At 45.9% G+C, this 15,473-nt stretch overlaps 2 protein-coding genes across 4 annotated transcripts in view; one reads left to right on the top strand and one right to left on the bottom strand.

The window, feature by feature from the left end:
* syn3 (synapsin III) overlaps nt 1-15,473 on the top strand; it is an 84,145-nt gene that overhangs the window by 43,007 nt on the left and 25,665 nt on the right. The window contains exons 6-8 of one of the 2 annotated variants that reach the window (XM_085902126.1): nt 12,147-12,230; nt 12,816-12,981; nt 13,055-13,132. The gene's annotated coding sequence lies outside the window, so the exon portion shown is untranslated. The remainder of the gene's footprint in view (nt 1-12,146; nt 12,231-12,815; nt 12,982-13,054; nt 13,133-15,473) is intronic. The other variant, XM_085902128.1, reaches the window with a different exon arrangement.
* Nucleotides 300-10,695, bottom strand: etv6 (ETS variant transcription factor 6). 2 transcript variants are annotated; one of them, XM_085902130.1, is made up of 8 exons: nt 10,289-10,695; nt 8,233-8,395; nt 4,283-4,447; nt 2,897-3,031; nt 1,241-1,825; nt 1,000-1,142; nt 820-920; nt 300-754 (listed from the first exon to the last, which is right to left on the bottom strand). In XM_085902130.1, the coding sequence occupies exons 1-8, from the start codon at nt 10,316-10,318 to the stop codon at nt 652-654; spliced, it is 1,425 nt and encodes a 474-aa protein (XP_085758256.1). In that variant the 5' UTR covers nt 10,319-10,695; the 3' UTR covers nt 300-651. The 2 variants fall into 2 exon arrangements, with proteins under 2 accessions (XP_085758256.1, XP_085758255.1); XM_085902129.1 differs by having other exon boundaries at nt 8,233-8,398.

Consider the following 15,473-nt stretch of genomic DNA (forward strand, 5'->3'; position numbering starts at 1 on the left):
CCCCCCAAACCCAACGGCCACCACATTTAAACGTGAACCCATAATGTATCATTAAGAGATCATCACATGTACATACATCATTGGTCTCATTAATTAAAAAAAAAACAAAGTCAACATTGTGGTTAAATTCAAAACAACCTTGGAAAAATATTAATTACCAAAAAATATCAATTTCAATGTCAATCATTTGATATCTTCCAGCCACTGCGTGCTGCATTTACCACTTGATTTTCTGTATTGAAAAGAAGCCTCACTTTAAATTGTACAACAGTGCCCTCAAGTGTAAAAATTTATAAATTGCACCACTCAACTTTTTTTTAAATCCATTTTTATTCACACACGCGCACACACGCACACACAATGCCACAGTATGATGCATGTGAAGATGCCAGATAAAATTAGAAAAACAAAAAAAGCACAAAAAGTGATTGGCTTGCTTGCAGTTCACAAAAAATATATTCAGCGCTGTCCATGAGGCAAACTACAGTAAAGGCATTTGTGGAAATATTTGATATCTCTCTATTGGAGGGCTGCCAATAGAGAATGCCCGCAACCTTTGAGGTTCAACGACGATTGTTCAAGCTGCTTGTAAAAAGGCATCGGCGGCTTTTGCAGTAGTCAAAGTTGACAGACTCGCTTTCCCAGAGTTCCTCAGCACTCCTCTTTGATGTAAATTTGTTCGTACGAGTCGGACTCCAAGTGCTCCAGGCGGTCCGTCTGCCCGTTGACGATCTCGTCCGGGGTCTTCATGAACCTGGCCGACACCAAAGCCGTCGATCATTACCAGAAAGGGAAACGGCTTCAGAAAGCGGTCTTTACCTGAACAAAAGTCTTTGGCCGGGCTCTTTCCTGATAATGTTAAGTTTGTAGTAGTGTCTCAGTGCTCGTGACATCTTCTCATATGTCATGTTGGTCCTGTTCTGTAGGCCCAGAGAAATGCCAGGTGTTAATCATAGGATTTATAAAATGCAGTCCAATTTTGGCATCATTTTTATGTACCTTGTGGTTGCCCCACAGCCTAGCCAGGCCGTTGGGGTCCATGATGCGAAAGATTTTGTTCTCCGGGTCCTCCCAGCGGATGTAGTTCTCGTAGCGGCTGTCTGACAGAAGCTGGTAGACGTAGTCCCACAGTAGCCTGCAGTCTGCCAGGACAAAACCAAGATTATTTTCAGAAGATTTGAGTTTGACTTACCGACGCTTGCGCGATATGGATTTGCTTCTCGGCGAAAAAGGAGTTGACCTGCTATCCGCCCGATGGGCATTTGGTGGTCCTCCGGCGGAGACACTGGCATGAGGAAGTTCCTGTATAGTCCATCGTCCCGATACTGGAGAAGGTGCTGCTGCGGCGGTACGGGCTGGTGAGCCGGCGTTATCGGATGAGTCCGCTCTACTTTAGCTTCGCGGCCGTTCTCCATATGGCCGCCGCGGCTATGCCGGAAGTCCAAGGCGGTCCCGGCGCTCCTGCTCGTGTTCGGGAACAGAGGGTTCATGATGGCGCTGGGCATGAGCTGGATGACTCGAGGCGGGCCCACCTCCTGGCCTCCCGGGCTGCCCAGGCACGGCGCCTCCTTGGGGGTCGCGCAGCGGCCGTTGGGGGCGCCGGGGGAAACGGGCAGGGGGTACGTGTCCTCGGGCAAGTGGTGGTTGCTGTCGGGCAGCTGGGAGAAGGCCTGCATGTGGTCCTCGGCCTGTTGGTGGTTTGGCGCGGGGGGAGACTGTCGGGGCGGCGCAGGGTGGTGGGGCGAGCGGGAGCGGTGCCGCAGCTCGATGGTGGGCGGGTGCTGGGGGACGGGCTCCGTCGCGCACGGCGCCCGGCGTACCGTTTCTGCGGCAGACGGCAGCGGGTTAAACATCCGAGCGGCCATGTGCGGTGGGGCAATTTGTCACCCGGCTCACAACGTTGTTGTCAAAACAATGCGAGATAACCGCTCAACATGATGATTCATTTGGCTGTGTGAGTTCCTTCATAAGGCTGAGGCCAACTTGGCGGCACAACAGATTCGTGCGTGGAAACTTGTTTTTGTTTTCACCTGGCTTATGTGCCAAAAACTGGCTCGGCCAGTGGTGGAAAAGTTCACCTCAATGCGCTGGGTGCTGCTTTTGTTTTTGTTTATGCTTGTTCAGTTAGCAACATCATCCCGGTCTTACGTGATTGTAATAAATTAGAACGTGAGATTCACTTTTGGGGTTAAGAGTAAGGATAAACAATCTTGAACAAATTATTTCTTTGTATTACACTCACGGAAATCCAATGTACTATAGCGCAAAAATAAACACAGCCGAACCGAGAAATAATAAAGGCTGGCCACTTCAATCAGTTTAACTCTAACTAAATTGAATTAATCTGAATCATTTAGAAGGGAAAAAAAAATTCTTGCCGGAATTTACGCGCAAAATATGACAATGTCCAAAATGTAGCTTTAAAAGGCTTTTTGAGAGCGTGTTTGCATCTGCCCACTAGGTGTCACTGTTGTCCCAACGTTTTTTTTGCTACATTGAAAGCCCCGTGTGGCGCCAAGGTTTCATTTGTAGCCTTTGTGCACGCCGTGATTCCAATGAATCCCCAAACGAGCCAGCAGTCAGGTATTTTTCCGACCGACAGCAAATCACATGTCCAAACTGCAGCCCAATTTTACGGCGACTCTTTTACAGCCCAGTTTTACGGTGACTCTTTTACTCTTTTTTTTTTTTTTAAAGACGGCAGCATTTCCTCGTGAAACAGGTTTCAGTTTTTGTGGTAACTCTCGTGCGTCTGTTTGGCTTTGCGCGTGGCGTCGGTGCCAGAAAACGGCTTCAGTTATTAGCGTCCTAGGTGCTAATTAGCGGTGACGGACCGGTTTCGATTCCGATCTTGTTTGACCGCAAGAATGTGGACCGACGGGGCGGAGTCACGGACCTTCGAGCTTCAGGTGCTGCGCCGAGTTCTCGGGCAGTAGGTGGAAGGGGTTCCCCGGGAAATAGCCAGAGGGGTAGAACACGTGGGGCTTCCTCTGCTTCAGGGTGTGCTGCAGCAGCTCGTATAAGACGTCACCTGCGGGGAAAGGGGAGAAAAAAAAACATGACTTGCTAGACTTTGAGCAAACGGGAAGTCCCGATTACGGATTTCTTAGTAAACTTTGGTGTGATTTCCAGACAGCGTGACGCTTGCGTAATAATGGAAGGGTCACTCCCGCGTTCAGTTTGGGGAAGATTGCGTAATAATGGAAGGGTCACTCCCGCGTTCAGTTTGGGGAAGAGGGAATGGCTTATATCGATGCAAATTTCGTAATGAGACGTGGCCCTGTCCGTCATTCTCCTCCAAGTGGCCATACAGTCGGGGACAAAGTCCAAACAGGAACTTCACGGAATGATTAACAGCCTTGGTGTTGACTTTCGACGGCGGTCAAATAGGATCAAAACAGGTTTAACAAATAACTTCACATCAAGAAAAAGGAACACCAAGATAATGTTTGACAGCTCAGAGAGAGAGAGAGAAAAAAAAAGGGCTTTTAGCAGAACAAGGAAATGAGTCTCATAATGGAAGTGATGGTGGACACGCATGTACAAATTTCAGTTCACTTTTTCAGCGCCTGGAAAATTGCTGCTTCCTGATTTAAGATGATTTGAATGGCTTCTAAACGCATTCCATATGGAAATGCAGCATAAAACAAAGAATAATAAAAATACTTAGAGTCAAATTTGGCAGTGAGTGATGAACAACCTCATATTTTAGTTATTTTAATATTTCATTATGTGAAGCTGAGGGAAACAGGAAATGACTGCTATCAGCTGTGGAAATAAATAAAAAAAAATCATGAAAATAAATCATGCAAATAAATATTAATAAACCAAAATAAAATAAATTCCCCTATTGCTTGTCAGATAAAATAAAGGGAGAATAGTAACAAACCCAAAAGAAGGAAATGTCAAAAAGTCATTTTATTGCCCGCGCCGGTCTGCGACATTCTCAGTTCCTGTTCCATATTGAAATGAAAAAATTGCGTTTTGCTTCAACCCGGCCTGCTGCCGGTGGTTGCCGGGGCAACAGTTGAGGTTGGTACTTCCTGATTAACCGTCCTCTACTTCCTCCAACCCCCGTTTTGCAGCCTTACGCCATTAGCGCTGGATGACTTTATTGATTTGTTGATCGTTCGTTCAAGATGTAAAAGCTCTTCTTTTTTTTTTGTCAGGCATTATTTTCACTGTCCTCGTTTGACCTTCCCTGAAGTAATCGTGCAGTTTATTCATAGTAGCGTATTGTATTTGAATTAACTTCTGGAGAGAGGGAGAAGGAGGGGGGTACCGGAGTGAGGCGAGCGGTAGCGGAAGTCCTCCTTGGTGAGCAGCAACAAGGCTTTGCCGTTCATCTGGAAGGAGCCGCTGGTGATTGGTCGCAGCGCAAACTCCTTCTCGGCCCATCGCAGCCACTGGGCCACGTCCTCTCTGCTCCAGAACACTGGCTGCAAACCTGCGGCGGGAGGGGGAGACAAGTTAGGAAAAAAAAAAAGGAGCTGCAACGTTGATGAGAGAAAACAAAACGCAGCGGGGAAGGGCAAACGGAAGGAAGGAAGGAAGACGGAAAGGCCGGATAGAGGGGAAAGGGAGGGGAGGAGGAGGGGCGGGCGGTGGAGAGGAAGGAAGGAGGCCGAGGCAGTAAAGAGGATATTGAGGAAGTGGAGATAAAAGGAAGGCGCGATTACGGGAAAGATGGTCAAGAAAAAGTCGCTCAGACACTGCGAGGAGGTTTCTAATCAAAGATTCCGAGAGGATAGGTCCAAAAACCGGATGTGGAAAAGGCCAATATGAAAAACCATAGCCAGGCTTTCATTTGATCACTTCTGATCTTGTTCTCAAGGCAGCTGGTTTATTAGGACACACGGAGGGAAACGGTTAGAGACTTTTCTTTTTTTTCACCTCCATTTATTCCAGGCAGTTCAATTACTCTTTTTTTTTTTTCTGTGTAACTCAAGGATTGCCGTTGTGACTCGGGAGCACATTTGTTTACTCATTTATTTTCTCGTTTGAAGTTATATTGAATATTGGAATTTCAAGCATTCAAAGAATTTTCCTTTCGCTCGCTGAAACTTGTTTGGGCTGCGGGGTCACGGGGTCAGGGCCCGCCGCACGCTCACCCCGTGGCCCAAAGAGCGAGCGGCGCGTTTCGCTCTGCCAAAAAAGCCGCTCTCAGCCATTTGCGCCGAGCCCAAAGGAGGAAGTACGGGGAGAGGAAAGAGGGGGGAGGGGTTTAAAAAAATAAAAGCTGTCCCACGACACGCTCGGGCAGGAAGTAATCCAGCTCGAGCTTCGTTTCGGCACAGGAAACGTCCAGCGGGAAGGTTAAAGAGCAGCGGCGGAAGGCTCATGAAGTCGGTGTGGGAAAGACGACCGTTGATTGAGGAAAGACAAAGACGGGGAGACTTGCTGAAAAGATGTACAACGGCGAGAGAAAGACAGAAAAGGAAGGCGACACGAGGCCCCAAGTTCAGAATGGGGGCAACGGAGCTATTTTGGGAGCTAACCCATTTAACGCCGGCGACGCGGGAGGGGCTCCGTTCTGAAGAACCATTTTGAATATTAATCATATCACATATATATAAAAAAATATAACATTTGAAGCGAAGACGTCTAGCATGGTGTTGAGGTAGTGGAGCATTGCATAAATGTACACACCCTTGGCCATCATGCCGGGGACTGGTGAATACATAAAAACAAACAAAGTGGACTGTCAGTCAAGCCCAGGACTTTGCTCCAAACTCTCATCTTTGGTAAATGTTTGCCTTTCAAAGCAGAAGTAGGCGTCGCTATCTCCGCTACAGACTTTTTTTTTTTTTTTTAATAAACCAAGATAGAGGAGTTTTCCAGCCATGACCCTCTGACACCCTGAGTCAGTGCCTTGCGGCCACGCGAGCAAGTCATCGAATCATTTCCCCTCCGGCACTTTTGCCCCCCCCGTGTCATGTACACTCTTTAAAGCGTCGTCCTGCGCTTCCTTGGGTCGGCAGGCATGCGCATGTATGTGCCCATCCAGCCGAACTGGACCGAGTCCAGTCCAAACAGACATAAAACGCATCATCAATCTCACGCGGCGTTTATGGCCAGGAAGTAGCACGACCTGTTCCCGATTTGTTTGTTGTCGGGAAACAAGGGCAAGTCGGCTCATGCAGGCCTCTTTCCAACTTTCTTTTTGCAAACTATGTCCCCCGCCAAAAACAAAATGTTTTTTTGAACGCTTCGTCAAATTGAACCAAGTTAGCGTGTCGCAAATTGTTTGACCCGAATTAGGCTATTTTTAATCGAGCAGTTTTAACAGTGCAGGCTGTGTCAAACGTAGAAAGTTGACTTTTTTTAAGCAAAGCACAGATTGTGCAAGCCCATTGTTATATTTGCATATATTAAAATCACTATATGGTAACGCCGATGCTGCCCCCCCCCCACTGACCCCGCCCCCTCCTTTTTGAAAACATAATGCGGAGTGTGTCGCGAACAGGAAGAGAGAAGGGGGCTGCATTCAGCTTGCTCTCTGGCATGTGAGAACAGTTTCCCTTTCAGAGAAGACCAAGCGACTTAAAACACACACACACAACAACATTTATTCAGGAAGCACTGTCTGCCCACTCAGGAAATTCCTGAGGACAAGAGCTGCTTCCAGGGGCAGGAAATTTCCCCTCAGAAACACACACACACACACACACACACACACACACACACACACACACACACACACACACACACACACACACACACACACACACACACACACACACACACACACACACACACACACACACACACACACACACACACACACACACACACACACACACACACACACACACACACGCTTATCAAGCATATCCAACACAAAAAAAGAGCAAAAGGGAGAGTTCGTGGCGCAAATTGAATGTACTGTAATGTTGTTCCCCGGCGCTTCCACCTACACATGCTTTACACAAACATTCACTCGCCCACCCACCCGCTCAAACACGCGTGTATTGAGTACACGTTAGACACGCCAAGGCAACAGGCAGTCTTGTTGCCATGGACATCTCTACAATCAGGCTGTTTTTTTTTTATTTTTTTTTTTATTTTCATGCTACATTTGGTAGTATTTATAAAGTCACAGTTTATTGTCTTATTATGCTCAAGAAATGAAGACTCAAGACAATAATAATCGAACATTGAGTTTGACTAGGTTGCGCAACAATGCAATGTGGCGAAAGACGATGTGATTTCGTCTCAGCGTCGTCTTATAATTGAGGAGTTTGCAGTGCCCTCAAGGGTTAATAGGATGAGGAGCAGGCTGTGACCCCCCCCCCCCCCACACACACACACACACACATCTAATCCACTTCCTCCCCAGGAAATGGAGAAGGCGGATTTCTGCCCACACTGCAATTTCCTCCCTCATTCTTTTTCTTTCGTTTTTTTTTTCAACCCCCTCCCTCCCTCCCTCCCTCCTCTTCTCTCTTCCTTCACTCTTTGCACACGCCTCATTTCCCGGCGCGCACTTGTTTGCATAGGAAGGACGAGCGGAGGTGTCGGGCTAGACGAGAGAGCCGCTCGTTTCCCGCCGGGTCGGCGCGAGGAACCGCGTTTCAAATACGACCGCGGCAAACTTCCAGCAAAGCACGCGGAAGTGAAACAGAAGCAAAAGCCCTTCTTCCCCTTTTTTTTCCCCCAAAAACAAAAGTTTCCTGCTAATGTCATCCGACGGCTTGGCAAACGTCCTCAACTCACTAAGTTAACAAAAAAAAAGTTAAATATTGACGAATGTTTTGGACATAGCAGTTACACATTGAAGGTTAGGCCGACTATCTCTTGGCAGCCCGCCAACCCCACCTGCTCTCTTATTGGTTAAAAAAAAAGAAAGAGTAATCACCAGTCCAGTATCCATAAATAAAAATCATACAGTACAGTATGTGTTTATGAAAAATAATCGCCCAAGGGACACGAACTGCTCTCTGATCGCCACCGTGTTGTTAGTGCTAGCATTAGCCAATTAGCATTGTTTAGCGTTTGCATTTGGTTATAATATCGTCTGTAGCTACGGGGCAATGAAAATGCTGATACTAGAAAAATCAAGTGTATTTTCTTCTGAAAATTGTTCATAGTAAATTTTCGAAGTCGTAGCCTATTGTACTTCAAATGTTTGCTCAGCTCTTTGTGGTCATGTGACACGTAGACTGGTGAAGGAGCTCCCTCAGTTCTGACTCGGTGACGTTTCGAGGAGACGTGTGTGTGTGTGTGACTCACGCAGGTGTGCAGGCAGCCTGGCAGGCCTGTCGTCCATTCGGCTGGCTGGCCTGGCGGCGGGCGCATGGACGGGGGCAGCCGCATGGACGGGGGCGGGAGCGTGGACGGGGGAGGAAGTGGAGTTTGGCAGCGGGTTTGCGGAAGGACTGAAAGAGCGCCTCTCCTGCTATGAATAGACAGAGACACAAAAGCCCGGCTCACTAAATGTGCCAAACTCGCCATCGGCCCTGAACCCAGACAGCACAACCACACACCGATCCACAAGCTTGTTATGCCACACGTGCTTTGACGCAATAACAAACGAGTGGAAAAATGTCGCTGGGTCAGTCCAATAGGAACAACGTAAACAATGAAATAAAACAAGTCGTTAAAGTAGCTCGAGTCGTCGCCGATACCGAGAGCCGATACTGTACTCAACACCAAATGTGTGCATATAGACGAATCCAAGACTGCCTTTTGAGAAGAGCATCGTTTCAATCAGGCTGGTAACGAGGTATCGGAGAGCGTAGTATCGGTGTATTCTGATTTCTACCACGCTTGCTCGACGGGGTTGTGTTTTATCTGAACGCGATTTTGCTCGTTTAATCAGGTGTTACCTCACGTTCCGGTATTTTTGCGTCAAATTCAACCGATTGATCTCTTTTGACAGTTTGCACGAGTTACTCGACCGTTCCGAGACTTGTCATGGAAAAACGCATCAACCGGACGCTCGGAGCTAGTGTTTACAAGTTCTCAGCGCTTCTTCTCCCAGATATTTTCCCATGTGGAAAAAGCACCCGAGACCACCGTGAAGATGGGGCGTCCTAAATATGTGTGTATTTGTGTTTGTTGTGCTGCGTCGAGGCGGTAAAAATGCCAACTTGTCCAGTGTGTGGGCTTCCGTTTCTGACTGAGAGAGGAACAAGAAGTCAACGTTTTTTAGAGGAAATGAAGTTCAGTTCTTGCTGCTTCCCTCCTCCTGCTGCCGGCACCCAGTCACTTTTGTGTGGATGTGTGTGTGTGTGTGTGTGTGTGCCTGCACCAACTGAATGTACCAGGAATTTCCTGTGGAAGCCAAGAACCAATCTTACAGTCTTCCATTTCCTCTTTCATGCAGATCTTTTTTGCGAGACATCCAAGCAGACCTTTAGAGACACTTTTCTATCCATTTGAGAAAATAAAAAGGGGGAAGTCGTCATCTCGAGGCAGTTGGGACTTTGGGGGGGTGGGGGTAGTCATCGAGCTTATGATAGAAAGGGCGTCAAAGTGACAGAACCGGGCTGTGGGCTGTCAGACGATGACTCCTCACAATGACATCATACTCGCTAATGACTCGTCATTACTCACAAACAGAAAAGGCAGCCTCTACGTGCGCGATTGTGTCGGTCAGCGCATTTCACGACGTGGCTGCAAAATGGCCTAGACCGCCTCGTTTCTTATACTTGCATTGTTTTGAAACAGTTTGGAGAGCTTCAGTTGTGGATTCTTGAAGATGATTGAAAACCGAGGCACCTAAACCGAGGGACACTATAAATGTCTTATTAATGGACCAGTCTGACCTCAAATTAATATGGGTGGATACATTGTGAGTCATAAAAATCTTGTGATGATCTCTTAATCAGCGCCTATGTGACCCTTAAAAATGACAATATTATCTAACAAGAATAAAATATGAGCTGCAGTTCTTTTGCCTGGATGTGTTTCTTGACTATCTTCTTAGTCTAATCATTTGAATGAGAATTGGATAATCAAGAAAATTGAAGCTGCGCCAACAATTCCTTATCGCGCTGTAATTGTTAAGCAATAACTAAAAGCCGCTTGGCAACCCATTGTTTTTGTCCTCCCCCCACTCTATTCCCACTTTCTTTTATTTGGGGTCAAATGTTATGACTGTGCAACGATCGAGTGCACATCTCTGCTTGTCGGTGCCAGTCACGACTTGAACGCGCGGATGCAGGCGCAGTCCACGCGTGGGGAGCAACAGATGAGCGGCCAAAACCAAAACAAACCATTCAAAGCGATCATCACCCATCACAACGACAGCCCCCCCACCCCCCCACCCTCCACGCGTCGTTACCTTGGGTGCAGCCGTGGGAGATTCAGACATGATCTCCCGTTAACTTCTCCTCTTCCACTTGTGACTCTCTTGAAAAAGTGTCTCTTCTCCCCTCTATGTCGTGGGTGGCGTGGACAAGTTGTCGTCACCCAAGCCCCGGCGTTGCTGCTGCTGCTGCTCCGCCGTCGCCGCCGCTGCTGCTGCTGCTGCTGCTTTTATTTCGCTGCTTCTGTCTTATCTGCTGCAACGCTCCATTGCTCAGCGCGGAAAGACGACAAACTTCTTTTGTCTTGTCGTGTGTTTCCTTTTCACGTGTCGGCGGCGCGCACATAAATAATCCCTTCCTGGAAGAGCGACGGACGCGCGCGCGCACGGTATGCATGCGCGCTCTCTCTCTCTCTCTCTCGCTCGCTCTCTCGCTCTCATTGATCCGGACGTGTGTAAAACGGTGAAATGACGTCGATTCCCGGCACTGAGCCTGGCCCCCTTTTAAAGGGAAACAACAGGCGCGTAGTCTTATTTCGTTTCTATCTATACAGCACCATTTGCAATAATAGCAAATGGAAATGCACGATAAACTTGCTATTAAATTGTAAAAAGCGATGGCCAATTGCGCCAATTTATTTTCCAACATCAGACCGATCATTGTGCAAATATCGGGAATAAGTCTTTAATTCTTTGGCTTTATTATGTTCCCTCCTCTGTCCTCACAAATGCTCCGTTTAGTGCGTTGCGGTTAAGATTGAGGTGTTGCACAAGGTCTGTTTTGTTGCCACAACTTCTTAGCATTTTTCCACAAACAACATCTTGGCTGTTTGGATCTGAAATGTATTCACAGGATGTGGGATAAAGTTGTCATACGCGCTAAAAGGTTCATTAATTGCCAATAGATAGCGCAAGATGGTGGCAAAGCACTTTCCTGGTTGCGCCAAAGCAATTTTTTTCATGTTAGTAAATAAACAATAATTACCTAAAATAAATAAATATATATATATATATATATATATATATATATATATATATATATATATATATATATATATATATATATATATATATATATATATATATATATATGGAGAATATATGAAAATGTTCATCGTACAGTTATTGGTCCAGTGAAGTTTGTAGTAGTATCTGATTTGAGTGTACCCTGGGTTGTTCTTGTTTGTTTGTGAACAAATACAAAGATTCAAAGAGTAAAGAACGTGGATTGCCAAGCAATTGCCAAAGGGAGGGAGAAAAGAACGTTTATGACAAGGAAAACAGCGTGCGAAATAAAAAGTGGGTCAGGTCGAAGGGAAGGCAGGTTGGTGGGAAGGAAGCAGGTCAAGATGGAAGAAGGAAAAGCAACTCTGAGAGAAGGAAGGACAAATGTCGGGAAGGAAAGAAATTGTTGGAAAATACAAATAAGACAGTGATAACGATCAACAATAACGTTGCCGTCCGTATTGTTTTAAAGAAACAATCTCACAATACTCTGCTGCCCCCTTGTGGCTGATATGCGATTCTGGAGACAAGCATCATAAGTAACGCATTGAGGCAGTAATCCTGGAAAATACAATTCACGATATTTTCTTTAACTCAGTGTGGGATACAATTTTCTTTATTTTATTTATTTTTTTGGAGTGGGATTATTTCAGCGTATCTGGACATTGGGCCACCTGATATCGCTACCTCCAAAGTTTAAATGAATCCCAGCATAAACGACTTTAAAAAAATATATATATTATCTGAACAGATAACCTGAGATAGAAAGCAGTGTAACAGAAGCATTTGAGTGAAGCAATGCATGCTGACAACATGCCTCTGCAAGCGCAGGCAACACGGCTGATTTGCTCTAAAAATGCCCACTTGGACCGTCTCTGACATTTTGCAGGCACGTCACGAGCCCCGTAGGCCCCCCTCACCGCTGTTAGCGTGTGCTCCGACTCCTCCGTTGACAAAAGAGCTCATTCAAGAGGTAATTATGATGCACTTGATTTATATAATCCATTGAAATACACACATGCTCCACTCAACCTGGGCTGAACTCACGAGCACGTGTTTTGGTTGCCGTGACCACCTGACCATGTGGTGTCTGTTCCAGGGCCTCGAATTTGACCCATATAAAATTGTCCCATAAATAAAAAGTCCATCTATTTATTGTTGGCAAAGACTCATTGAATTAATTGAGCATCATCAATCCACGTTTTAATCAATACCGGTGATCCACTAACACGGCTTCCATTTGTTAACGTTGCAAGACAAGCACATTACAGCGTGACTGCATTTTCCTACTCTCCTGTAGTCTTTGTTGCCCCCCCACCCCCTTTAAATCTCTTGGTACATCAAGAAAAGAAAAACATTGCAGTACTTTGGGGTGCTGTGTAGTCCACTGCCCACACTTTCTTAAAAATAACTGCCAGCGAGTTGCAGCGTGGATTGCAAGCCAGAGCCCAAACAACTGTGATATAGCCAAAATGAATGCATATTAGGCCCTCAAATGAGTTTACCAGGAGAAAATCAAATGGACTGGCCTGTCACCGCCATTGCTTTGTTTTGTCAGTGGGAAACGTCGCCTGCGGGATGCAGCGGCGGCCCACCCAGTGACAGAAAATAAGCAGTGACATTACACAGCCTAAGCAGCTACTTCCTGTCTGATGCACGCCCCGCAGCGGCCGGTGGGAAGCGACGCTCCCGTCGAGATGTCTGCTAGGTTTCTGCATCTTGAAGTGTGTACCTTTGGATGCCACAGAGACAAATGCCGGTGTGCCTAATCTAATGTCCAATTTACTCTCTCTCCAGTTTCCTCTGAGTTTGTGCTGAAGCAGATGTGGGCTGCCGCCATGGGCTTGACAACCTACGACAGCGACGCACTTTGAGGTAAGGCCTCGGTAGAATTTGTTGCAAAAATTGTCATTAGCATCATTGGCCAGGAAGCCGGACCGCAGCTTCTCATTAATGTCTAATGCGTCCCCGACTCACTGCAGGGATATTTTCTTTGTCTATTTGGTTACTTCAACAAAAAAAAAAAAAAAGAAATCAAGTCATACACTCACCCGTTATTCAATACTTCTCATTTATTTTGAAGTCATTATTTGGTGAATAGGTACATTTTTTGGGGCTACACAAGGCAGTTTTCCTCCCTTTTCAGTCCATCTGCTACATTATCATTTTGTCCGCTGGATGTCGCTGTTGCTTCGACTATAACTGCCATTCTCGTATCGTTTTCATCAGACTATATTTCATTGTATCATTTTTTGCTCAATGCACAGTTGTAAATTTGTAATGATGTAATTAAACGTGTTTAAATGTTAAATATTTTTATATATATATTCATATATATATATATATATATATATATATATATATATATATATATATATATATATATATATATATATTCAATTCAGGATAGCTATCTATCCATCTTATTAGTTATCAATCACGCGCTGTGTACAAACATCAGATTGCCCGCCCCCAATTTTCTGCCTGTCCAATCAGTGTTGCAGAGCTACTGCGGTAATGAACGCACCCCTCTTCTGTTTCCCGGCGTGCATTGCGAGGGAGGCGAGAGCGATAGAGAGAGAGAGAGAGAAGGTGGGGGTCTTGGCTGGGTTGCTTGGAATTAACTAGGAGGATAGCAAAGAGGCAGAAGCGCACCTCAGAAAAAAAAAAGAAAAAGAAAGAAAATAAGCAGATCCAAGGGTGTCATTGGTCGCTGTCAACCGCTCAGGTAATGTTCTTTTTATTATTATTATTGATGGAGACTCCTGCCGCAAGCTGCTCCATTTTACACAATGGAGCTATAAAAGACACCTTTCCGTTCCAAAGAGGGTTGCACGGGCTCGCGTCCAGCTCGTTTTTGGGGGGGAGGCAGGGTGGGCTGATGGACAGAAGGTTTCCGCAGGGATTCCCCTAATCCTCGTCTGCAGCCTTTAGCCCAGACACCGCTCGGTGCTGGTGTCATGCTCGGGGCGGGAGCCTGCTTGCTATTAATTAGTGTGTGACGGGCACCTGGACTGCCAATAAATTAAAGTCATTTTATAACCGTATTAAGGTTGAAATAAGACCAAATTGCTCACCTTTGAGGTTACTGCTCAATTGATGTATGTGATATACAAATGAGACCGTTTGCAGTCAAGTTTGGTGTGTCATGTTGCATTTGTCAAAACTCAAACCGTGACAGAAATCGTATTCATCGACGTTCAAAAATTCTCAACTTTTGCCCCTGCAAATGCGTTTCTTTGCATTCTAATATACGTAATAAAAACAAATACATAAAATTAAATTCTGTGACGCTTTCGCCTAATAACTCACCTATTTGCAGTTTCTGTCCTCAGAAAACATCTCTACTGAAAGACTGGCTGTAAATCTTTGTAAGTCGGGAAGGAGCTAAGTTTAGCCTGGGTCGTGAGTGGAAGTTAGGCAGTTACATGTCTGCAGTGCTTGCCCGCTCATCGAGTGTGAAATTAAATTCCGTTACTGTCGTGTACGCATCTCTAGCCAAGCCGGGACTAATTAACAAAATGGCTGCCCCCACATGAGTTTCTCAGCCGGTGTTTTTAGCAGCTCAGTTGGACAAAGTTCCCCGTGCTGAAGTAGCACAAATAGCTCGCTGCTTAATGAAAAGAGCACCTATTAAATCATATAACGCATTTTATTTTCATCTTATATCCATCCAAGTCATAAAAGGTAGCAAAATTCGGCCAATCAGACGAGGGTCTACTCAGCCTGCATCATCTTTTTACACGATGCAGCAAAACGGAAAAAAAAATGACAGCTCCGAGGGCGTCACTGGCTGCCAATCATATCAGGTGAAAGCACAGAGTCCCCGAATATTGACCATAACGACCCGGCGCAGTCGACGACTAAATGGCTTGAATTATTTATCAGCTAATCGCGGGGAAGATCCCAGCCTTACCGCTATAAACAATCGTCTCACTACTTAGTCCGCCTCCTCTGCTTGAACGCCACTAACGACATTGCTTTTTCTATGTGATAATAATTTGATTAGGACCTTTTTTATTTTTTTTCTGTCCCGGTTAAATTGCGCACACGTCGTAAGCTTGAAATGGAGCTTCGGATCCATGCGTATTGTCTTGTCCTTTGAATTAACCGAAGCTTGTCGTTTAGCAGAACCGTTTAAATCCTAATGCGGCGACGGCAACGGGAAGCACGACGAGGTCACCGAGACGGATGACTCGGCCGCGCCTCACCAGCT

This window comes from Syngnathus leptorhynchus, chromosome 21, assembly GCF_054491065.1.
Source record: "Syngnathus leptorhynchus isolate UIUO chromosome 21, UIUO_Slep, whole genome shotgun sequence".
Classification (NCBI taxonomy): domain Eukaryota; kingdom Metazoa; phylum Chordata; class Actinopteri; order Syngnathiformes; family Syngnathidae; genus Syngnathus; species Syngnathus leptorhynchus.

Excerpts from the sequence above, each read along its gene's own strand:
- etv6 (XM_085902129.1), bottom strand. The coding sequence starts at position 10,318 with ATGTCTGAATCTCCCACGGCTGCACCCAAG. Across the intron at positions 3,032-4,282 it reads CTACCGCTCGCCTCACTCCG|GTGACGTCTTATACGAGCTG; the intron begins GTACCCCCCTCC and ends CTTTCCCCGCAG. Across the intron at positions 1,143-1,240 it reads GCCCATCGGGCGGATAGCAG|ACTGCAGGCTACTGTGGGAC; the intron begins GTCAACTCCTTT and ends TTGTCCTGGCAG.